Below are 24,485 nucleotides of genomic sequence, written 5' to 3' on the forward strand. Positions count from 1 at the left end.
CATTTCCTGCAGAGGTTCTTCACCCCGAGGCGTGAAGAAATCTGATCCAGAGCTGAAATTTTTACAGTACAGTCTACAGATACAGTTGTAGAAGTATATACCTAGCTAATCTGGCACAATTTACCGCCCAATGTGATTTACGATATGCACCCAATTTTTCATGTGTTTTGGACACTTGCTTGAAAAGCAGGTGTAGTAGAAAAGGGTGCGATTTTCAGGAAAAGTTGAACGGAGCCAGATCAAGGTCTACGGCTATGATTGTTCATGGTGTTGATGGCATCCATTTATACATGTGATGGTATTGAAGGGTTAAACCGCACCAACAAGATCTTGGACGAAATGGACAAACTTGGAAAGTAGTCAACTTGGATGTGTTGTATTGGTAAGAATGTGACCTCTCAACATATGTTAGCAAGACTGACACCAGGGATAACACTTGGAGAGCAGAAGGAAAAAAGGTGTATTATCACCTCTGCTGCCTGCATAGTCACACAGAGATGTGCCCTGCAGGGGGGTGAAATCAGCAAACACTTCTGAAGGATCCTCTCCCTAATTAACCCAGTCACCGTCTGTTCTGTGCACAGGGAGTAAATGTCATCTGGTTACATTTCTGATGAACAGTTTTATTACGGCGATGGATACATCACTACACGCAGCACCACATGAAAAAATGCGCATTTTTGTGCACTTTCATAGCTTTTTCCCCCTTTTCTAAATGTCCCACAGGCTGTACCCATGGCTGTTAAGTGACCTCCGAATGGCTACATGCAAAATGACCAGCGATCTTTTAATAGTTTAGACCGCACTTCTATTAGCATGGAATTATCGGTAATACAATCGTTTCGTTCTCGGCAGCACGTGTTCTGCTCACACAGGATGATTGTGCTGGCGAGAACAATTATTTTTCAGCATTTTGCTCATTTTTATGGCGATTTCCTCATAATGTTAATAACCGATTATTGGCCTAAGTAGGCTTTAGCTTTTTATTCTTTTCCACCAACATAGCAGTATGACATGTTCTGAATGGCATCATTTACTTTACCATATGATGTATTTAAATATTGGGAAAAAAATATTACATGTGCGGTGAAACCAAAGTGTAATTCTGCCAAGGTTTAATGGGTTTTGTTTTCACAGCCTTTACTGCACGGTAAAAATGACCTGGCAGCACAATTCTTCAGGTCAGTACGAATATGGCGATACCAAACTTGCACAGATTTTATTTACATAAAAAAAAAATTGTTTTTGTATTTTTTGTTTTTTCTTACTGTTATTTAAAAATTCAGAACTTTGTAAAAAAAAAAATAGGATTGTTTGGCGATTCTTAAGTTTTTCAATTTTTTGTTGATGAAGCTGTGTGAGGGCTTGTTTCTTCTTTCAAGGCGTGCTGTCATTTTTAGTAGTAACATTTTGAGCTACATGCAGTGTTTTGATTATTTTTTATTCAATTTTTTGGGGTAAGTGAACACAGTTCTGTCATTATGATTTTTATCTCTTTTATGCATTTACCATATGTATAAATAATATATATTGAAAGATCAAACCTTTATGAATGTGGAATATCAAGTGGGCTTTTTAATGGAGTAAAGGTGGTTGATTTGGACTTTTAGAGAGTTTTTTTAACTTTTTTTTAATTATTTTTAACTATTTTATTTGCATTCTTTTAGCTCCCCCAACCAAGGGACTTTGGCCAGTGATTTGTTGATCCCTTCTACCACACACTACAGTACTTAGAGAGCAGCAAAAGGGGGCTTTCAGCAAGCCCCTGACTGGCATCGTAATCACAGGTGGGTAATGGGTTAAGCTGCAGTGATCAGAACAAGCTGTTAGAAGAAGATGCTGGCTGTAAAACACAGCTGGCACCCAAAGTGTATGGAGTAGGCTGTACATGCAGAACAGATATCAGGAAGGGGTTAAAAAATACATAGAACAAGTCATCACATAGGGTAAAGCACAGCAATATAAAGCACAATACAAAAGGAACAATATATCGGCAATATTTTTTTATTATCAACACATTTTTGCATTGATGGTAATTGTTATGTGACTGTACAATTGAAATATTGAATTTCTCACAATGGTAAACTGAGCAATGGCAACAGGATGGCATCCCATGCTTTCTGTAGCTCACCTATCAGCTTTACTGTATAGACTGGGACAGAATGATCAGTGTCAACTCATTAGTAAAGAAGGGCGAACCTGAACAGTAAAGTTAGGCATCAGTACCTAACACCTACTGTTCGAGCACAGACACCAAATATGGACTTCACCAGGAAGTCCGTGTTACTGTTCAGGTTTGACCCCATGAACACCGGGTGTTTGGCCACATGTGCACATCCAGTATTTGGTGAGTTTTTTACCCCAGTATTTGTAAGCCAAAACCAGGAGTGGGTGATAAACGCTTCCACAAACTTAATGTGGACAAATCTGAACTGATCATCTTTCCCCCATCTCACAGATCTTCCTTACCTGACCTATCTATAACAATTGACGACATCACGCTTTCCCCCGTGCCGGAGGTACGCTGCCTCGGAGTAACCCTTGACTCTGCCCTGTCCTTCAAACCGCACATCCAAGCTCTCTCCACCTCCTGCCGCCTCCATCTCAAAAATATTTCCAGAATTAGTCCCTTCCTCAACCCTCACTCTACTAAAATGCTTGTGCATGCCCTCATCATATCCCGTCTTGACTATTGCAACATCCTTTTCTATGGTCTCCCTGCTAACACCCTTGCACCTCTCCAGTCCATCCTTAACTCTGCTGCCCGACTAATTCATCTCTCTCCTCGCTACTCCTCCACTTCTTCCCTCTGCAAATCTCTTCACTGGCTCCCACTCCCTCAGTGTATCCAATTCAAATTACTAATACTGACCTACAAAGCCATCTATAACCTGTCTCCTCCATATATCTCTGAACTAATCTCCCGATTTCTTCCCTCACGTAATCTCCAATCCTCCCAAGACCTCCTTCTCTCCTCCACACTTATTCACTACTCACCCAACCGCCTCCAAGACTTCTCCCGAATATCCCCCATCCTCTGCAATTCTTTGCCACAACACGACCGGCTATCAACCACACTCGGATCCTTCAGATGGAACCTGAAAACCCACCTCTTCAGGAAAGTCTACAGCCTGCAATGATCCCCGCTGCCCCCTCACCACTACTGGAGCTGCTGCAACCCCCCAACCTACTGTCTCCTTCCCCATCCTGTAGAATGTAAGCCCAAAAGGGCAGGGTCTTCTCTCCCCTCTATATCAGTCTGTGATTGTTAGTTTGTTTACTGTAAGTGATATCTGTCATTTGTATGTAACCCCTTCTCATGTACAGCACCATGGAATCAATGGTGCTATATAAATAAATATTAATAATAATTAATAAAAAAAAAGCGGTGCAAATGTTTCTAGTATGCTTTTCCTCTGACCGTTCCACTCCTGGTTTTGGCTTACAAATACTGGGGTCAAAAAGTCACCAAATACTCAATGTTGCGCTGTCATGTAAAAAACTACACAGTAATAAAAAATATATTATATATAGTTCCCCAGAGATCATGAATGCAACAAATGTAAATCAATTTAAAATATAAAAAGTAAAGAAGACTGTAAAAAAAAAAAAAACAACCAAAGTAAAATAAAAAACTTACTCAAATACAGAAAAACCTACACGTTTGGCATCAACATGACGTAAGAGTCTGATAAATTACCGTATTTCACTGGGTTAATTAGTGTAAAATGTGAATTGCAAAAAAAAAAAAAGAAAATAAGGAAAATTAAGGTACATTTTTTTCATTTTATAAAAATATCCTCATCTGAAAACAGTACCCAAAAAATAGTAAAGAATTGGCCGAGAAACTATATTAGAAAGTTATAAAAGTTTTCACTATGCAATGATTACGCTTTAATTAGAAAGGTTTGTGCTTTTAAATAAACCAGTTATTATTTTAGGCTTTTTCTTTCATGGGTATTTCCAAGTTCCTCAAGGAAATTTTTCTAATAGAAAATGTTTTCTTCTTACTGCCTGAAATGCCGACTGCCCAATAGATAAATGTCCGCCCTGTAGATGCAGGAGTTAATATAGCATCATATTAGATTATAAAGAACTCCATCATTAGCCGCACGTCCGGTATCGCCCTTCGCCCTCAACTACGACTCTGGTGTGTAACGCTCATTTAATGTTCTAAGAGTTGGCACAGCACATAAAAGATTTCCTATAGAGAGGGTAAAAATACCATCTAATGGTTCAGGAAACCCGGGGGTGGGAGCATTAATACACAGGAATCTAGTGGATGTCAGTGGATGTAATGGATTTATATTTTTCAATGTTCCATGTGGGATGTTGGTGATAAGGACATTCCCTCCCACCCCAGATTATTACAGGATGATGCAGGCCGCTCGTTGATCAATGTCCTAATCTGCGTTTACTTAATGGCTATATGTAACTTTCCTCTGTAAAAATAACTTTTTAATGATCTTTGGAAGAGTTCCATGAAAAACTCATGAGATGGTGGATAACGCCTGTTTCTAGCAAGCAAAATGAGGTTAAGAAATTGATTTATCATAAATTGTCATATTGGGCATCAGTCCAACTCAACTAGTATAGAAGGTGCAGAAAAAGTAATAAGAAAGGCTCAAAAATACCACCAGTCCTGTAGAACAATTCTCTCTTCCAATCACATGTACATAAGGGCAGTATTACAGTAGTTATAGTCTTGTATACTGGCACAGTATTATAGTAGTTATAGTCTTGTACATAAGGGCAGTATTATAGTAATTATATTCTTGCACATAGGGGCAGTATTATAGTAGTTATATTCTTGTACATAAGGGCAGTATTATAGTAATTATATTCTTGCACATAGGGGCAGTATTATAGTAGTTATATTCTTGTATATAGGGGCAGTATTATAGTAGTTATATTCTTGTACATAGGGGCAGTATTATAATAGTTATATTCTTGTATATAGGGGCAGTATTATAGTAGTTATATTCTTGTACATAGGGGCAGTATTATAGTAATTATATTCTTGCACATAGGGGCAGTATTATAGTAGTTATATTCTTGTATATAGGGGCAGTATTATAGTAGTTATATTCTTGTACATAGGGGCAGTATTATAGTAGTTATATTCCTGTACATAGGGGCAGTATTATAGTAGTTATATTCTTGTACATAGGGGCAGTATTATAATAGTTATATTCTTGTACATAGAGAGCAGTAGTTATATTCTTGTATATAGGGGCAGTAGTATAGTACTTACCATATATTCTTGTACATAGGAAGCAGTATTAGGGTATGTTTCCACGGGCCAGATTACATCAGGATTTGCAGCAGATTGCAGATGTTACAGCATAGTGGAGGGGATTTTATGAAATCCCGTCTCCCCTATGCGTGCAGGGCCGCCTCCGTCTTTATAGACCGCAACATGTCTATTTATCTTGCGGAGACGGAACGTCTCCGCAAGATAAATAGCCCAGTCTATAGATACGATGCAGTGATACCGCATGTGTTCAATGTATATGGGGCAGTATTATAGTGGCTATATTCTTGTAGATAAGGGGCAGTATTATAGTAGTTATATTCTTGTACATAAGAGCACAGTATTATAGTAGTTATATTATTGTACATAGGAGCAGTATTATAGTAGTTATATTCCTGCACATAGGGGCAGTATTATAGTAGTTAAGTTCTTGTACATAGGGGCAGTAATATAATTGTTATATTCTTGTACACAGGGATCAGTATTCTATTAGCTATGTTCTTGTACATAGGGAGCAGTATTATAGTAGTTATATCCTTGTACATGTGGCAGTATTATAGTAGTTATATTCTTGTACAAAGGGGCAGTATTATAGTAGTTATGTTCTTGAACATAGGGGCAGTATTATAGTAGTCATATTCTTGTACATAGGGACAGTATTATCTACTATATAATCGTCTAATTCTGTCTGTCTGTCTCTCTGTAACGGAAATCCCGCATCGCAGATTGGTCGCGCCCGGCCGGCCACAACTAATTAGCGAAGGAGCTCCTGGGCTGTGGGGGGATACAGTGGAGGAGCTCATACATATTCTAGATTACCTGATGCATTAGAATCGGGCCACCATCTAGCAGTAGTTATATTCTTGTACATAGGGGCAGTATTATTGTAATATTCTTGTACATAGGAGCAGTATTATAGTAGTTATATTCTTGTACATAGGGGCAGTATTATTGTAATATTCTTGTACATAGGAGCAGTATTATAGTAGCTATGTTCTTGTACATAGGTGCAGTATATAGTAGTTATATTCTTGTACATAGGGGCAGTATTATAGTAGTTATATTCTTGTACAAAGGAGCAGTATTATAGTAGTTATATTCTTGTACATAGGTGCAGTATTATAATTCTTATATTTTTGCACACAGGGGTCAGTATTATAGTAGCTATGGTCTTGTACATAGGATGCTTTCCAGATGTGATACCTTGACCCATTCATGGATAGTCAGTTACTTTAGCACACACTTTTTTTAGGATTCAATATGCCTATGGGTGTAGTTACAACAATATGCTCATGTGAGGCATTAGTATTCTAAATCTTCACAGATATGGTTCCACTATTACTCCCCAGCAACATGCCCGCTGTCTTGGGGTCATACTTGATTCCGAGCTTTCCTTTGCCCCCCACATTCGATCACTGGCTCGCTCTTGTCATCTGCACCTCAAAAACATTTCTAGAATTCGACCTTTTCTTACTTTTGACTCTGCAAAAACTCTTACTGTTTCTCTTATTCATTCTCGTCTCGACTATTGTAACTCTCTTCTAATCGGTCTCCCTCTTACCAAACTCTCCCCTCTCCAATCTGTCTTGAATGCTGCAGCCAGGATCATATTCCTCACCAATCGTTACACCGATGCCTCTACCTTGTGCCAGTCATTACACTGGCTACCCATCCACTCCAGAATTCAGTATAAACTTATTACCCTCACCCACAAAGCCCTCCATGGCTCAGCACCACCCTACATCTCCTCCCTTGTTTCAGTATACCACCATACCCGCGCCCTCCGTTCTGCTGATGACCTGAGGTTGGTATCCTCAATAGTCAGAACCTCCCACTCCCGTCTCCAAGACTTTACACGTGCCGCGCCAATTCTTTGGAATGCACTTCCCAGGTCAATATGATTAGTCCCCAATCCCCACAATTTTAAGCGTGTCCTGAAAACGCATTTATTCAGACTGGCCTATCGCCTCAACACATTAACCTAACCTATCCCTGTGTGGCAGAGCCAAAAGTTTTACCATAACCAGGTTCGCAGCATCATGTTCCCACATGCTTTATGCATCCATTAGCCCTCTGTGTCTGTACTGTTACACACTTAACATTATGGCTGGTCCATACAATCAGAGCAACTGTTACCACCCACCTTTCGTGTCTACCTCTTTCCTCATAGACTGTAAGCTTGCGAGCAGGGCCCTCACTCCTGTTATTTGTTATAATCTACTGTGTGTGATTATTGTTATGCTGTAATGTCTATTGTCTGTACAAATCCCCTCTGAAATGTAAAGTGCTGCGGAATATGTCGGCGCTATAAAAATAAAATGTATTATTATTATTAGATATATATTTACATTTGTTATTAAATTGTATATATGGAGCGTAAGCTAATATCTCTATACTATACAAGTATACCATAGCAATCTAAAATATTTCCTAAAACAACTAGTGGTTACTGCAGCCATTATCAGCTGAGCGCTGCACACCTGGCTGAAGATCCTTCTAGCTTCTTCAAAATCATAAATTCTCAAGGAGTCTATCTTATCAGAATGATGCAGTGTGACTGACAGACGAAACAGTTTCCAATTCTTATTTCCTCTGGGAGACTGACCTCTTTGTTATGTTCATTTTATTCCAAGCTGTAGTTAATATTTCTCCGCTCTACTTACTGGTGGTACACGGACCATCTGCCCTGCACTTGGGTTGCATACAGATGTCATCAACTGCTTCAATCTTGATGCAACAGACACACATTTGTTTTATTCAGGCCCTGTTTTATTTACATAGATCACAACACTTCTGTCTTTAGCTAAGATGTATGGTTTTCTGCCAGACTTCATTAACATGGTGAAGACAATGGAGAATGTTCTCAAAGGCGGTCGGCATCAACCAGCCAAGCAGAGAAGACATTGTACACACTGATGACTTGGAAGGACAACCACTTTATTGAGTTAAGAATTCTGTAGCACTGCCCAAGGCATCCAGTTGGTTGCTTTAATTCATTTCCGAAACCAAGAGAGCAAAGATGACATGCGTAGACTAAAAAAGGAAGTCCTGGGAGAGGCCAACGGCAGGTGGCTATCTCACGATAATTGTATTTCTGCCAACCTCTAGAATAGTCACAACTCAAGAATGAAGTCCAAATGATTAAAAACGAAACCAGTGAGAAGTGCACATTTTTTGCCTGATTTAATTACGTTTTTGACAATTTTCAAAATTTCCGATATTTCAAATAGACATAAAAGAGATCATCAAGATATCCTTCACTACTTTACAAAAGTGAATTTCTAGTAATCCATATTTTTCTCCTCCTAATAAATTAGAGAAATCTAGACACCAAAAGTTCCACCTTTGAAAACAGAGAAAAAGACAATCAATCTTCAATATGTTTGCCAGCATGGCAGAAAATGAATATTCAGATTGTTCTGTAGAAGTTAAACCTATTGACAACATCAAGATAATTTCATCAAATACCAATGTGTAGCCCAAATAGGTATATTTTATAGTCCTAGCATCGTACAACGTATCTACTCCATACATAGAAAACTAGGCTCACTAGTATGTATCATGAAGTCAATGAAGATGGTGATGGTTTTTAGACTGGAACCATTATCCCACTATTGTAAACTTTCAAGGCTAAAGTTGGGCATTCATTAAGAATTTCCGATGGCCATATTGTGGTTTACTTGTTCTTCACAATTGGTCCGTAATGTTCGTTGTCTTGGACAATTCAGACAAATGGAAAAGCTCACAATTTCTTCTGATCTGTGTATTCGTCTGCCCTTCAGAATGAAAGACTTTTCAACTGTAAGTGAAAAATATCCAATAGAGATATTTACTATTGTTTGGCATCTATAATGAAAATGTAGCCATACTATACAATGGATCAAACCGAACTTTTCAACCATGCAAAATCTCTAGTTTTTCACCACCATAACTATTGTGTCACTACAGGCAGAATTGGAGGTTCTATATATTTTTATATATTATCTTGAGTTGTTTTCTTCAAATTTGGGGTGAAGATACATAGGCGACGTTTTTAATGATATTCAACAATGTTCCTTGCCCTTTTGTTCCTGATGTATTTGGGAGGATAAGAGTTATCTGTTCCATATTTAAACCCTATATCCATGTCAATTTTAAGCACAATAATGATTGCACACAGGTGACTGACTGGCAGATCTCTGTTAATCCACCTGCAAACAATCAAAACGGGATTAAAATGTGGTCTCGGTCAGCCAAGACTGAAACACACGTTTCAGGAGAACATGATACCAGCAAGATATTTTATTCCTGTCATGGTACAATACACAGAAGGTGCTAACTATTTCATAGTACATAGGGCGCCGATAGGCTGGTCGGAATCTGAAAAGCTTCCATGACGTTGGTGGAGCTTTGGTTCCATGGTGGATTTTTGTAGAACATCTGAGCATGCACAAGTGACAAAATCTGGCATCTCCACGAGTTCTCATATTTCTTCTCATACCTTCTGTGAAGTAAAGCGGGCTTTAGCCACGTTGATGGTGGGAAAGACTGGTGGGAGTTAGACGCACAGCCGGACACAGCTGCTACAAGGAATGTAGATGAGGCTTGTGAGCTGACAACAGCCTCCTGACCTTTCACTAGTGTCCATGTCACACTCGGTGCCATATTTTGAAATCGTGCAGACATCTTGAACGCGAAGGCCAAAATGAAAGGTTGCCACAGACAGAGCGAACACACTAACATACCGAAAACTTTCCTCAAAAAAACTTTAAGTCATTTTATCTCACAAGAGAATGCATAAAATTCTATGGTCACATAGATTATAGCGTTGGAAACAGAGATCCATGAGAATGAAACTATTCTTATTCAGCTGAGCTGTGTTGCCCCAATGGAAGACAAATTATAACCTCTATAGAAGCTGCAACTAGTTTAAGTAAAGCTGGAATATTCCATCAGTATAACGAAGCTAGTAACAAACAGTATATTCATGGGACCTACAGTATGTCTGCCCTTTATATGTCCTGCCTCTGCAGCTCCTTGGCCGGTCTTTCTCTGGCTTTGAAGCATTCTTCAGATTGGTCTTCGGATCGCGCCTCTCTGTGGCTATGAGGCCACACATAGTTGCTTGAGGCGTAATACAAATCAGTGACGTGTTGCGCAGCACTTTAACATTTCAGGCTTAGTTAGCACAGAGAGATCCACACCCAAAATTGAATATATCCCAAAACTGAATAGTAGTTAGATCCAAAGACCGAAGTTCAGAATTGAGTGGACCGAGAGAGGAGCTGCAGTGGCACGACAGTTCAGGGGCTGACCCAGGAAAGGCGAATATAATCTTTTATTATTTTTTAACCCTTTAATAACCATATAAAGAGCTCAGCAAAATGGTGACTTGTGAACCGACGCAAAACTAAGCCCCCAAAATTTGGATTCTGGCAGATCTGAAATTGTGTGAAATTTTGTAACAAATAGATGAAGTTTGTCCTCTGTGGAAATAAAGCTGCCCATGAACATGAAACGAACGTTGGCCGAAATTGCCGACTAAAGCAGGATGGGCTGATCATGTGCACAGTATGTGGGGGCCGTGGCTCTTAACCAACGGCACATTTTGGAGGAGAGAAGCATGGGGCATGCGAGGTGTCTGGTATCAGCTTAGTCCCCTCTTCTCATTGACCACACATGCAAACTCGAGCATGCATAAGTATGGGGTTGTCAGAATATATAATTGGAGGCCAAATCTGCTCCAAGGCAGTACTCTGCCAATGTTTTCCTCTACTTAAATTTGCATCTGGAAGAAGGGTATGTCAAGAATTAGAAAAAAAAGGCCATGGCCGAGTACCGCATGTGCGGTCTGTGAAAAGTAGGCGGGTATACACAAAAATTCAATTCTCCCCAATAATGATTTCTGAAATAATGTCTCAAAGTCACCGGGGACTTGTTACTTCAGCTATGTGATACCTTCCCATAAAGAAGAGCAGCACCTACATAGTGTCGAGCCTTCATTGACTTTGAATGACAGAAGGCCCCAACCTCGTGTATCCGTTGTATGGTCAGATCGCACCGGCGTTGCCCAGTCTCCCCACCCCCCTCCCGCTGTGACAAAGAATAACATCATACACATCTATATGGAAGTTACTATTAATCCATCATTTACGTTAAGTCACAGGAAACGGTTAACAGTAGGTATCTGTCAGAAACACATCTCCGCGATGCCAACTGGTAGTAAAAATAATCTTTTCTAATGACTGTAGCTTAATACAACATAAAAGCCTCCAAGGTTCCCCAGAATGGATTTTCTTGTTTTCGGTTAATCAGCTGGAAAAATAAAAGAGGTCGAGGTGGGTGGAGGAGGCGGCGCTTTTACCAATTGTCATTAGGCCCGGGAAACTTAGGGCAATATTTCAGAAAGCTCAGTTTGCCCGTAATTACACGCTACATTATAAAACAACGGATTAAAGAGGAGTTTCAGCACCGAAGATGGTTCCCCTCGAAATGCTGATTTTTTTTTTCTATCTTCTCTCCCAAGACAATTACAGCAATTTTTGGCTGAAAGCTGTCAGATAGATGAAATCCTGGCCTGATTGATTCTTGTGACAATCCTCGAAGAGGAGAAATAAAATAAGGTTGTTAAACAGGAGGATGACGAGTTACTCAGAAGAACACGAGCGTTTGGCTTTTTTTTTACTGCTGATGCAAAACCATTGTGACATTAGAAAGATGGATCTGCTTTCACAAAGCCGCCATGATCGCTCACCCAAAGGGACTTAAGTATACCACTCTTTCGGTTCATGGGCCGGAATACGTGACGCTGAAATTATCGACTTCTCATCTACAGGGAATGATTACAAAAATGTCAAATGAGCAACTTTTTAATTTTTTTCACCTTTTTGTATTAAAGGGAACCTGTCACCTCATTTTGGTCTATAAGCTGCCGACACCGCCATCAGAGGCTTATCTACAGCAATCTGTAATGCTGTAGATAAGCCCCCTGAAGTAACCTGAAAGAGAAGAAAAAAAATTTATATTATACTCACCGGGAGATCCGGTCCAGTGCGGTGGGTGTCGCAGTCCGGTCCGGCGCCTCCCATCTTTTAGCGATGACGTCCTCCTTCTTACTTCTGCCGCAGCTCCTGCGCAGGCGTACTTTATCTGCCCTGTTGAGGACAGAGGAGAGTACTGCAGTGCGCAGGCGCCGGACCTCTCTGACCTTTCCTGGCGCCTGCGCACTGCAGTACTTTACTCTGCCCTCAACAGGGCAGAGCAATGCGCCTGCGCAGGAGCCACGGCAAAAGTAAGAAGGAGGACGTCATCGCTAGAAGATGGGAGGCGCCGGACCGGACCGCGACACCCACCGAACCAGACCATGTCCCCACCAGTGAGTATAATATAACTTGTTTTTCTTCTCTTTCAGGTTACATCGGGGGCTTATCTACAGCATTACAGATTGCTGTAGATAAGCCCCTGATGGCGGTGGCCGCACCTCATAGGCCAAAAATGAGGTGACAGATTCCCTTTAAGTAATTGTAGACATGTAGGGGTTAAAATCCATAAAGGGTGCTCCCTAAAATCAGGTCAGAAATGTCACCTGTTGCTGGAAAAGCTGGGTGGCAACCAATATGGCCAGCATTATGATTTTCACATAGGGTTGTCACTCAGCTTTTCCACAATTATAAGTGACTTATAGTTCTCAGTTGTCAGGCTTTGCTCACATATTTGTAGGATAAGCTTGGAGCATCTCTAGCAAATTTCATCAGATTTGACCACTGAATGTCTGAATACATTTAGACCCCAGAATTAATTTCAGACCCTTAAATATATTCAAATATCACATCAGACCCCTAAATATACTGTAATCAGACCCCAGACCCCTAAATAAATTCAGATCCAAGACCAGGTGCCTAAATATATTCAGACCACAGACAAGACCCCTAAATATATACTGCTCAAGAAAATAAAGGGAACACTATTCCATTTTCAACAGGCTGATTGTGTTCCCTTTATTTTTTTGAGCACTTATATTTAGACCCCAAACCAGTTCCCTAAATACAGGGTGGGCCATTTATATGGGTACACCTAAATAAAATGGGTGTTCTCATATAAAAATGCTAGTCTAAGGGGGTCAGATTCCTTATAGGAATGCTCTGACCTGACACCCATAATGCACCATCTTGCTGGAAAAATTCAGGGAACGTGCCATATTCAGTGCATAAAGACGGCAACACATCATCATGTAGCAATTTCAGATATCCAGTGGCATTGAGGTTTCCATTGATGAAAAGCGGCCCCACTATCTTTGTACCCCATAAACCACACCATACCATCAATTATGGGTGTCAGGTCCGAGCATTCCTACGTGAACAGTTTCCTGGAAAGTGGATTGGTCGTCGTGGGCCAGTTGAATGGCCACCAAGGTCTCCCGATCTGACTCCCTTAGACTTGTAGCTTTGGGGTCATCTGAGGGCAATTGTCTATGCTGTGAAGATACGAGACGTGCAACATCTGAAACAATGGATACTGGAAGCCTGTGCTAGCATTTCTTCTATGGTGTTGCTATCAGTGTGTCAAGAGTGCGAGAAGGGGGTTGCATTGACAATCCAACACAATGGGCAGCACTTATAAAATGTGTTCAAAGTGGTCATAAACTTGTAAATAACTCATGAAAGAATAAAGTTACATTGAAACCAAGCACACCATTGTTTTTCTTGTGAAATTCTCAATGAGTTTGATGCGTCACATGACCCAATTCCCAATGAAAAAAAAAAAGTTGAATCCAAAATGGCCAACTTCAAAATGGCCACCATGGCCATCACCCATCATGAAAAGTTTCCCCCCTCCCATTTACTAATGTGCCACAAACAGGAAGTTGATATCACCAACCATTCCCATTTTATTTAGGTGTATCCATATAAATGGCCCACCCTGTATATTCAGACCCCTAAATTTATTCAGACCCCAGACCAGGTCCCTAAATATATTTAGACCCCTAAACATGTTCAAACATCAGAACCCTACTTTTATTCAGACCCCATACCAGGATATATTCAGACCCCAGACCAGGATATATTCAGACCCCAGACCAGGTCGCTAAATATATTCCGACCCCAGACAAGACCTCTAAATATATTCAGACCCCAGACCAGACCCCTAAATATATTCAAACCTCAAACCACTAAATATTTCAGACCCCAGACCCCTAAATATATTCCAACCCTGAACCAGGTAACTAAATATATATATACCAGACCCCAAAGCAGACCCCAAAATTAATTTTATATTTCTTCATTAATATTAAGCCCCCTGCCCAGCCCCAGAAGGGGTAATTGTCATCCCATGCTGGAAGGAGGCTCTTCACTATGGAGCTTCGTTAATGTATACCCTCTGGCAGGGACATAGTAGGTGCAGGGGTTGCAATCGTACCCGGGCCTTGAGCTTAGGGGGTCTAAAACGTCCCTCAAAAGACCATTACTAATAAAGACCTGGGATAGTTGAATCTCTGCTGGAGATTTTGCCTTGGGGTCCACGGCCATCGAGTTACACCACTGCCCTCTGGCCACCGGGTGCGGGTCGCACATCAGTCATTTTCATCAGAGCGCTTCTTCAGTGACAGTTTTTCACCATCAGAGTTTGTTCAAAGTTTCATCAGTTTTTCTCAGATGAGAAACAAAAAAAAAACGTTTTGCCACCTCCTCCTAAGGCTACGAACAAACGTTGCATTTTTGCAGCTTTTTTTTACTGCCAAGAGAGCTGGTTTTGGCTGCAGGTAAAAACGGCCTCAATCACTGCCTCAGGTACGGGTGCTGTCTGTGAAAAACACGGAAAGCGATCATACGAGAAAACCTGATCTGTGAATGAGAGTTTACACAAAAAATGGTCTGCGTGTCATCTGTGATTGCTCAGTGTGTCATCCATGTTTGTTCCGTGTATCATCTATGTTTCGTCTGCCTGTCATCCGCTTTTGATCCACCTGTCATCCGCGTTTGGGCTCTCTGTCATTCGCGTTTGGTCAGCCTGTCATCTGCGTTTGCCCTGCCTGTCATCCACGTTTGGTCAGCCTGTCATCTGCGTTTGCCCTGCCTTTCATCCACATTTGGTCCGCCTGTCATCTGTCATTGGTCCACCTGTCACCCGCGTTTGGTCAGCGTATCATCCGCGTTTGGTCTGCCTGTCATCCACGCTTGGTCTGCCTGTCATCCGCGCTTGGTCTGCCTGTCATCTGTCATTGGTCCGCGTATCATCCGCAATTGGTCCGCGTATCATCCGTGTTTGGTCCACCTGTCATCCGTGTTTGGTCCACCTGTCATCCGTGATTGGTCCACCTGTCATCCGTGATTGGTCCACCTGTCATTCATGTTTAGTCCGCCTGTAATCTGTGTTTGGTCCACCTGTCAGCCGTGTTTGGTCCACATTGTCATCCGTGATTTGTCCGCGTATCATCCGTGATTGGTCCACTTGTCATTCATGTTTAGTCCGCTTGTCATCCGTGCTTGGTCCATATTGCCATCTGTGATTGGACCGCGTGTCATCCGTGTTTGGTCCGCCTGTCATCCATGTTTGATCCGCGTGTCTTCTGCGTTTAGTCTGCGTGTCATCCGTGATTGGTCCGCGTGTCATCCGTGATTGGTAACAAAACAAGTGTAATTACAATAATTTTCTAGAACAATCTCAAGGGTCCCAACACTTTCAGCCATGGCTGTATGTATATATTTTACATATTTTATAGATATTTTATTATCTGTTTACAGCCTTTATGCACGATGATCTTTGGCTGCATTTTTGATGCAGTGTATTTTAGATTTGTGAAAACCACAGCATCTGACAGCTCCAGGAAAGTGGATGGGATTCCTAGAAATCTCATGTCCACTGTGCTTTTTATTATCTGCCTTTTTTGTACCTGCGGTGCGAGTTCCAAATCCACAACGTGTCCATGTCTCCCGCGGGTACGCTGTTTTATGCGCAACTTTTCCCATAGACTTACATAAGATGCAGAAAATCTGCAAGTAAAAAAAGCGCAAGTGTTTCCGATAGGTAAAGCTCCAAAGACGCGTGTGATCCGCACATGACTGCGTAAAGTTTTATCAAAGCCAAATACCAGAAAGTATCAAAACAAAGCATCTTAGCTTAAAAACTAACGTATCAACGAAATACAAAATAAGCAGTGTCAAAAGCGCTATAAGGTTTAACATTGCAGGTGTTTTTGCTGCTTTTTACGGTACCAGCGAAAGCTGTGAGAGTGCAGAAATCGCTCGCACACACTTTTTTTGTGATGCTTTTCTGCAATCTGCAGGGTGGTAATACTTTCAGCCTTTTTTCACTCACAGAAAGCAACGAGAAAACCCCAAAACCCTGCAAAAAAACAAACCCGCTGCGTTTTTGGTGAAAAAAAAACTAACTTTATTAAACACGTACTGTAGAGAAATGTCACATAATCTGTCTTGTATAAGCAACTTCTTTACCTCCTGCAAAAAAAACCTGCTAAGTGTGAACATAGCCCAAAAACCCATGGAAATAAGCGCAAATAGTTGCAGCAAACCTGCAACATCGAATGCTCACAGTGTGAACGCAGCCTTATAGCAGAGTGATCTGATGACATAGGGGCGGCTTCCAGGTACATAGCATTCTGCAGCTTTTCAGGAACTACAAGTCCCAGCACACCCTGGCTCCCCACCACATGTGAATAGAAGAAAGCAAAGAATGACTGACTCCAACTCTAATAAATCTAGAACTAATGCCACACACATCATTCCAGTGCAGTTCCAGTGCTGGCCAGTGTGGGGCGGTGGAGACTCAGCAGCACTCACCTGTACCAGTCCAGTCCCTTGTCATAGTTCCTATCAAAGAAGTGGGGCTCAGCCCCCACAGCCCTGATGTCAGGGTGGACCCTCAGGAACTCCAGCAGGGCTCGGGTGCCCCCTTTCTTCACCCCGATGATGATGGCCTGGGGCAGCTTCTTGCTCCCTTCCCCCAGAGGGGTGAGAGTAGAGCCCCCTGAGGGCTGATTGGAGTAAGGGAAGAGGCGACTCCACAGCGCCCCCTGGCGCACGTCCATTCCCTCCAGGATGAGTTTTTCCCTCCTGACTGGGCCACGCCAGGTGGCCAGGTGGGGGTCCAGGGCCACGTACCCAGCCTGCTCCTCTATGGTCCCCATGATGGGCTCTGGCAGGCGCTGGCAGCGGTCACTCAGGCAGTAGAAGACATAGAGGCACATGAGCAGGGAGCAGAGGAGCAGCGAAAACCTCTGGAGAATGCTCCTGGGCAATGCGTCAGGGGAAGCAGTGGGGGGCGCCATGGTAGCCCAGGACGTGCCATGTTAGGTGACCCTGCAGCAGGGGGCCATGGCATCACAGCAAGCTCTGCAGGTCAGTCCAGCAATGTCCCCGAGCCATTATTGCCTCCATGTAGCCTGTGTGCAGCTCCTGCCATCTGCAGCATCCTCATCATCCTCACTGTATTGCGCGCACACCTCCGCAGCTGTCACTGCTCTTCGCACGTGGGGACCAGGACACAAAACTTCTCAGTGACATCTCACTGCCGGGCAGCGGCCAATAGGAAGCCGGCGGTGACCCAATGGAACGCGTAATGGCCAATCAGCGCAGGTAGGGGCGGGGCTGGGCCGACACACCCTCCTTTTCCTTACAAATGATGGTATAGGTGTAAGCGCAGACCCTCAGCTGCACAGTACACACGGTGCGTGCGGCAAGTTACTGTCTGTAAGCGCAGACCCTCAGCTACACAGTACACACGGTGTGTCTGGCAAGTTACTGTCTGTAAGCGCAGACCCTCAGCTGCACAGTGCACACGGTGCGTGCGGCAAGTTACTGTCTGTAAGCGCAGATCCTCAGCTGCACAGTGCACACGGTGTGTGCAGCAAGTTACTGTCTGTAAGCGCAGACCCTCAGCTGCACAGTGCACACAGTGCGTGCGGCAAGTTACTGTCTGTAAGCGCAGATCCTCAGCTGCACAGTGCACACGGTGCGTGCGGCAAGTTACTGTCTGTAAGCGCAGACCCTCAGCTACACAGTACACACGGTGTGTCTGGCAAGTTACTGTCTGTAAGCGCAGACCCTCAGCTGCACAGTGCACACAGTGCGTGCGGCAAGTTACTGTCTGTAAGCGCAGACCCTCAGCTGCACAGTACACACGGTGCGTGCGGCAAGTTACTGTCTGTAAGCGCAGACCCTCAGCTGCACAGTGCACACGGTGCGTGCGGCAAGTTACTGTCTGTAAGCGCAGACCCTCAGCTGCACAGTACACACGGTGCGTGCGGCAAGTTACTGTCTGTAAGCGCAGACCCTCAGCTGCACAGTGCACACGGTGCGTGCGGCAAGTTACTGTCTGTAAGCGCAGACCCTCAGCTGCACAGTACACACGGTGCGTGCGGCAAGTTACTGTCTGTAAGCGCAGACCCTCAGCTGCACAGTGCACACGGTGCGTGCGGCAAGTTACTGTCTGTAAGCGCAGACCCTCAGCTACACAGTACACACGGTGTGTCTGGCAAGTTACTGTCTGTAAGCGCAGACCCTCAGCTACACAGTGCACACGGTGCGTGCGGCAAGTTACTGTCTGTAAGCGCAGACCCTCAGCTGCACAGTGCACACGGTGCATGCGGCAAGTTACTGTCTGTAAGCGCAGAGCCTCTGCTGCACAGTACACACGGTGCGTGCGGCAAGTTAGTCTGTAAGCGCAGACCCTCAGCTGCACAGTACACACGGTGCGTGTGGCAAGTTACTGTCTGTAAGCGCAGACCCTCAGCTGCACAGTACACACGGTGCATGCGGCAAGTTACTGTCTGTAAGCGCAGACCCTCAGTTGCACAGTACACACGGTGCGTGCGGCAAGTTACTGTCTGTAAGCGCAGACCCTCAGCTGCACAGTGCACACGGTGCGTGCGGCAAGTTACTGTCTGTAAGCGCAGACCCTCAGCTACACAGTACACACGGTGTGTCTGGCAAGTTACTGTCTGTAAGCGCAGACCCTCAGCTACACAGTGCACACGGTGCGTGCGGCAAGTTACTGTCTGTAAGCGCAGACCCTCAGCTGCACAGTGCACACGGTGCATGCGGCAAGTTACTGTCTGTAAGCGCAGAGCCTCTGCTGCACAGTACACACGGTGCGTGCGGCAAGTTAGTCTGTAAGCGCAGACCCTCAGCTGCACAGTACACACGGTGCGTGTGGCAAGTTACTGTCTGTAAGCGCAGACCCTCAGCTGCACAGTACACACGGTGCATGCGGCAAGTTACTGTCTGTAAGCGCAGACCCTCAGTTGCACAGTACACACGGTGCGTGCGGCAAGTTACTGTCTGTAAGCGCAGACCCTCAGCTGCACAGTGCACACGGTGCGTGCGGCAAGTTACTGTCTGTAAGCGCAGACCCTCAGCTACACAGTACACACGGTGTGTCTGGCAAGTTACTGTCTGTAAGCGCAGACCCTCAGCTACACAGTGCACACGGTGCGTGCGGCAAGTTACTGTCTGTAAGCGCAGACCCTCAGCTGCACAGTGCACACGGTGCATGCGGCAAGTTACTGTCTGTAAGCGCAGAGCCTCTGCTGCACAGTACACACGGTGCGTGCGGCAAGTTAGTCTGTAAGCGCAGACCCTCAGCTGCACAGTACACACGGTGCGTGTGGCAAGTTACTGTCTGTAAGCGCAGACCCTCAGCTGCACAGTACACACGGTGCATGTGGCAAGTTACTGTCTGTAAGCGCAGACCCTCAGCTGCACAGTACACACGGTGCATGCGGCAAGTTACTGTCTGTAAGCGCAGACCCTCAGCTGCACAGTGCACACGGTGCGTGCGGCAAGTTACTGTCTGTAAGCGCAGACCCTCAGCTACACAGTACACACGGTGTGTCTGGCAAGTTACTGTCTGTAAGCGCAGACCCTCAGCTACACAGTGCACACGGTGTGTCTGGCAAGCTACTGTCTGTAAGCGCAGACCCTCAGCTGCACAGCCCACACGGTGCGTGCGGCAAGTTAGTCTGTAAGCGCAGACCCTCAGCTGCACAGTACACACGGTGCGTGCGGCAAGTTACTGTCTGTAAGCGCAGACCCTCAGCTGCACAGTACACACGGTGCGTGCGGCAAGTTACTGTCTGTAAGCGCAGACCCTCAGCTGCACAGTGCACACGGTGCATGCGGCAAGTTACTGTCTGTAAGCGCAGAGCCTCTGCTGCACAGTACACACGGTGCGTGCGGCAAGTTAGTCTGTAAGCGCAGACCCTCAGCTGCACAGTACACACGGTGCGTGTGGCAAGTTACTGTCTGTAAGCGCAGACCCTCAGCTGCACAGTACGCACGGTGCATGCGGCAAGTTACTGTCTGTAAGCGCAGACCCTCAGTTGCACAGTACACACGGTGCGTGCGGCAAGTTACTGTCTGTAAGCGCAGACCCTCAGCTGCACAGTGCACACGGTGCGTGCGGCAAGTTACTGTCTGTAAGCGCAGACCCTCAGCTACACAGTACACACGGTGTGTCTGGCAAGTTACTGTCTGTAAGCGCAGACCCTCAGCTACACAGTGCACACGGTGCGTGCGGCAAGTTACTGTCTGTAAGCGCAGACCCTCAGCTGCACAGTGTACACGGTGCATGCGGCAAGTTACTGTCTGTAAGCGCAGAGCCTCTGCTGCACAGTACACACGGTGCGTGCGGCAAGTTAGTCTGTAAGCGCAGACCCTCAGCTGCACAGTACACACGGTGCGTGTGGCAAGTTACTGTCTGTAAGCGCAGACCCTCAGCTGCACAGTACACACGGTGCATGCGGCAAGTTACTGTCTGTAAGCGCAGACCCTCAGCTGCACAGTACACACGGTGCATGCGGCAAGTTACTGTCTGTAAGCGCAGACCCTCAGCTGCACAGTGCACACGGTGCGTGCGGCAAGTTACTGTCTGTAAGCGCAGACCCTCAGCTACACAGTACACACGGTGTGTCTGGCAAGTTACTGTCTGTAAGCGCAGACCCTCAGCTACACAGTGCACACGGTGTGTCTGGCAAGCTACTGTCTGTAAGCGCAGACCCTCAGCTGCACAGCCCACACGGTGCGTGCGGCAAGTTAGTCTGTAAGCGCAGACCCTCAGCTGCACAGTACACACGGTGCGTGCGGCAAGTTACTGTCTGTAAGCGCAGACCCTCAGCTGCACAGTACACACGGTGCGTGCGGCAAGTTACTGTCTGTAAGCGCAGACCCTCAGCTGCACAGTGCACACGGTGCGTGCGGCAAGTTACTGTCTGTAAGCGCAGACCCTCAGCTGCACAGTACACACGGTGCGTACGGCAAGTTACTGTCTGTAAGCGCAGACCCTCAGCTGCACAGTGCACACGGTGCGTGCGGCAAGTTACTGTCTGTAAGCGCAGACCCTCAGCTACACAGTACACACGGTGTGTCTGGCAAGTTACTGTCTGTAAGCGGAGACCCTCAGCTGCACAGTGCACACGGTGCATGCGGCAAGCTACTGTCTGTAAGCGCAGACCCTCAGCTGCACAGCACACACGGTGCGTGCGGCAAGTTAGTCTGTAAGCGCAGACCCTCAGCTGCACAGTACACACGGTGCGTGCGGCAAGTTACTGTCTGTAAGCGCAGACCCTCAGCTGCACAGTGCACACGGTGCGTGCGGCAAGTTACTGTCTGTAAGCGCAGACCCTCAGCTGCACAGTACACACGGTGCGTACGGCAAGTTACTGTCTGTAAGCGCAGAGCCTCTGCTGCACAGTACACACAGTGCGTGCGGCAAGTTACTGTCTGTAAGCGCAGACCCTCAGCTGCACAGTACACACGGAGCGTGAGGCAAGTTACTGTCTGTAAGCGCAGACCCTCAGCTGCACAGTACACACGGTGCGTGCGGCAAGTTACTGTCTGTAAGCGCAGAGCCTCTGCTGCACAGTACACACAGTGCGTGCGGCAAGTTACTGTCTGTAAGCGCAGACCCTCAGCTGCACAGTACACACGGAGCGTGCGGCAAGTTACTGTCTGTAAGCGCAGACCCTCAGCTGCACAGTACACACGGTGCGTACGGCAAGTTACTGTCTGTAAGCGCAGAGCCTCTGCTGCACAGTACACACAGTGCGTGCGGCAAGTTACTGTCTGTAAGCGCAGACCCTCAGCTGCACAGTACACACGGAGCGTGCGGCAAGTTACTGTCTGTAAGCGCAGACCCTCAGCTGCACAGTACACACGGTGCGTGCGGCAAGTTACTGTCTGTAAGCGCAGACCCTCAGCTGCACAGTACACACGGAGCGTGCGGCAAGTTACTGTCTGTAAGCGCAGACCCTCAGCTGCACAGTACACACGGTGCGTGCGGCAAGTTACTGTCTGTAAATACTACTTAGTTCTTCAAAGAGAGAAAATGCTTCTATCTGCAGAGTTCCACACGTACAAAAAAAATCAGTCTCAAACAATACGCCAGAAATTTCATTAATCCCTATACTCAGTGCATATACTGTGTGTATATATATATATATATATATATATATATATATATATATATATATATATATATATATATATATACATACATACACATATACATACACACACACATAACTACTATAATGACCACTTAAACAATAGCATTAGCAAACATTGACAAATCCCGATACATGGATGTTCCTCCAGTTCACATTCCCTGGTTTCCCCTTTATATCCTTCTTATATACGGCCTTGAGACTTTCTAGGATCTTATACCTGACAGTATCACAGGACAGGACTTCCTTATTGATGAGCAGACAGCAACGCGCACACCACAGATGGCAGGTGGTCACCACATTTATTATATACAGAGAGCTTCTGTTATACGCCCTGAGCTCAGGCTGGAAGTATCCGTACAGCAGCTGACCATACGACTGTCCCACCAGGTGTGGTAACTTTAGGGACAAGGACACAGACTCCCATACCTGCATACTAAAGGGACACTCTAACAGCAGATGTTCCATCGTCTCCAGTATATGGGGGCACTCTTCTCTGGGACAGGATCTGTCTGATACATTCCTGCACTTTAGATTATCTCTAACGTACATTTTACCATGGAGGGCCAGCCATGCTACGTCTCTCATATGAGGGGGAACTCTGGCATCTAGCACGTTTCTGCCCCCTATGTACAAGAATATACAGTAACTACTAAAATACTGCCCCCTATCTACAAGAATATATCTACTATAATACTGCCCCTATGTACAAGAATATAACTACTATAATACTATAATACTGTCACCTACTATAATACTGCCCCTATGTACAAGAATATAACTACTATAATACTGCCCCTATGTACAAGAATATAACTACTATAATAATGCCCCATGTACAAGAATATAACTACTATAATACTGCTCCTATGTACAAGAATAAAATTACTATAATACTGCTCCTATCTACAAGAATATACTATAATACTGTCACCTATGTATAATACTGTCACCTATTATAATACTGCCCCTATGTACAAGAATATAACTACTATAATACTGCTCCTATGTACAAGAATATAATTACTATAATACTGCTCCTATCTACAAGAATATACTATAATACTGTCACCTATGTATAATACTGTCACCTACTATAATACTGCCCCTATGTACAAGAATATAACTACTATAATACTGCCCCTATGTACAAGAATATAACCACTATAATACTGCTCCTATGTACAAGAATATAACTACTATAATACTGCCCCTATGTGCAAGAATGTAACTACTATAATACTGCTCCTATGTACAAGAATATAACTACTATAATACTGCTCCTATGTACAAAAATATAACTACTATAATACTGCCCCTATGTACAAGAATATAACTACTATAATACTGCTCCTATGTACAAGAATATAACTACTATAATACTGCCCCTATGTACTAGAATATAACTACTATAATACTGCTCCTATGTGCAAGAATGTAACTACTATAATACTGCTCCTATGTACAAGAATATAACTACTATAATACTGCTCCTATGTACAAGAATATAACTACTATAATACTGCCCCTATGTGCAAGAATATAACTACTATAATACTGCTCCTATGTACAAGAATATAACTACTATAATACTGCCCCCTATGTACAAGAATATAACTACTATAATACTGCCCCTATGTACAAGAATATAACTACTATAATATTGCCCCTATGTACAAGAATATAACTACTATAATACTGCCCCCTATGTACAAGAATGTAACTACTATAATACTGCCCCTATGTGCAAGAATATAACTACTATAATACTGCCCCCTACGTACAAGAATATAA

The 24,485-nt window shown here is 44.3% G+C and overlaps 1 protein-coding gene across 1 annotated transcript in view; it reads right to left on the reverse strand.

Moving 5' to 3' along the window:
* LOC141071449 (heparan sulfate glucosamine 3-O-sulfotransferase 3A1-like) overlaps positions 1-17,709 on the reverse strand; it is a 206,743-nt gene extending 189,034 nt beyond the window's left edge. The window contains exon 1 of the mRNA XM_073559621.1: positions 17,032-17,709. Coding sequence (XP_073415722.1) covers positions 17,032-17,519 — 488 coding nt within the window. The 5' untranslated portion in view covers positions 17,520-17,709. The remainder of the gene's footprint in view (positions 1-17,031) is intronic.
* Positions 17,710-24,485: the final 6,776 nt, after the last annotated feature.

This window comes from Dendrobates tinctorius, unplaced genomic scaffold (genome assembly GCF_039654945.1).
Source record: "Dendrobates tinctorius isolate UK_male_01 unplaced genomic scaffold, ASM3965494v1 ptg000014l, whole genome shotgun sequence".
In the NCBI taxonomy this organism is placed as follows: Eukaryota; Metazoa; Chordata; class Amphibia; order Anura; family Dendrobatidae; genus Dendrobates; species Dendrobates tinctorius.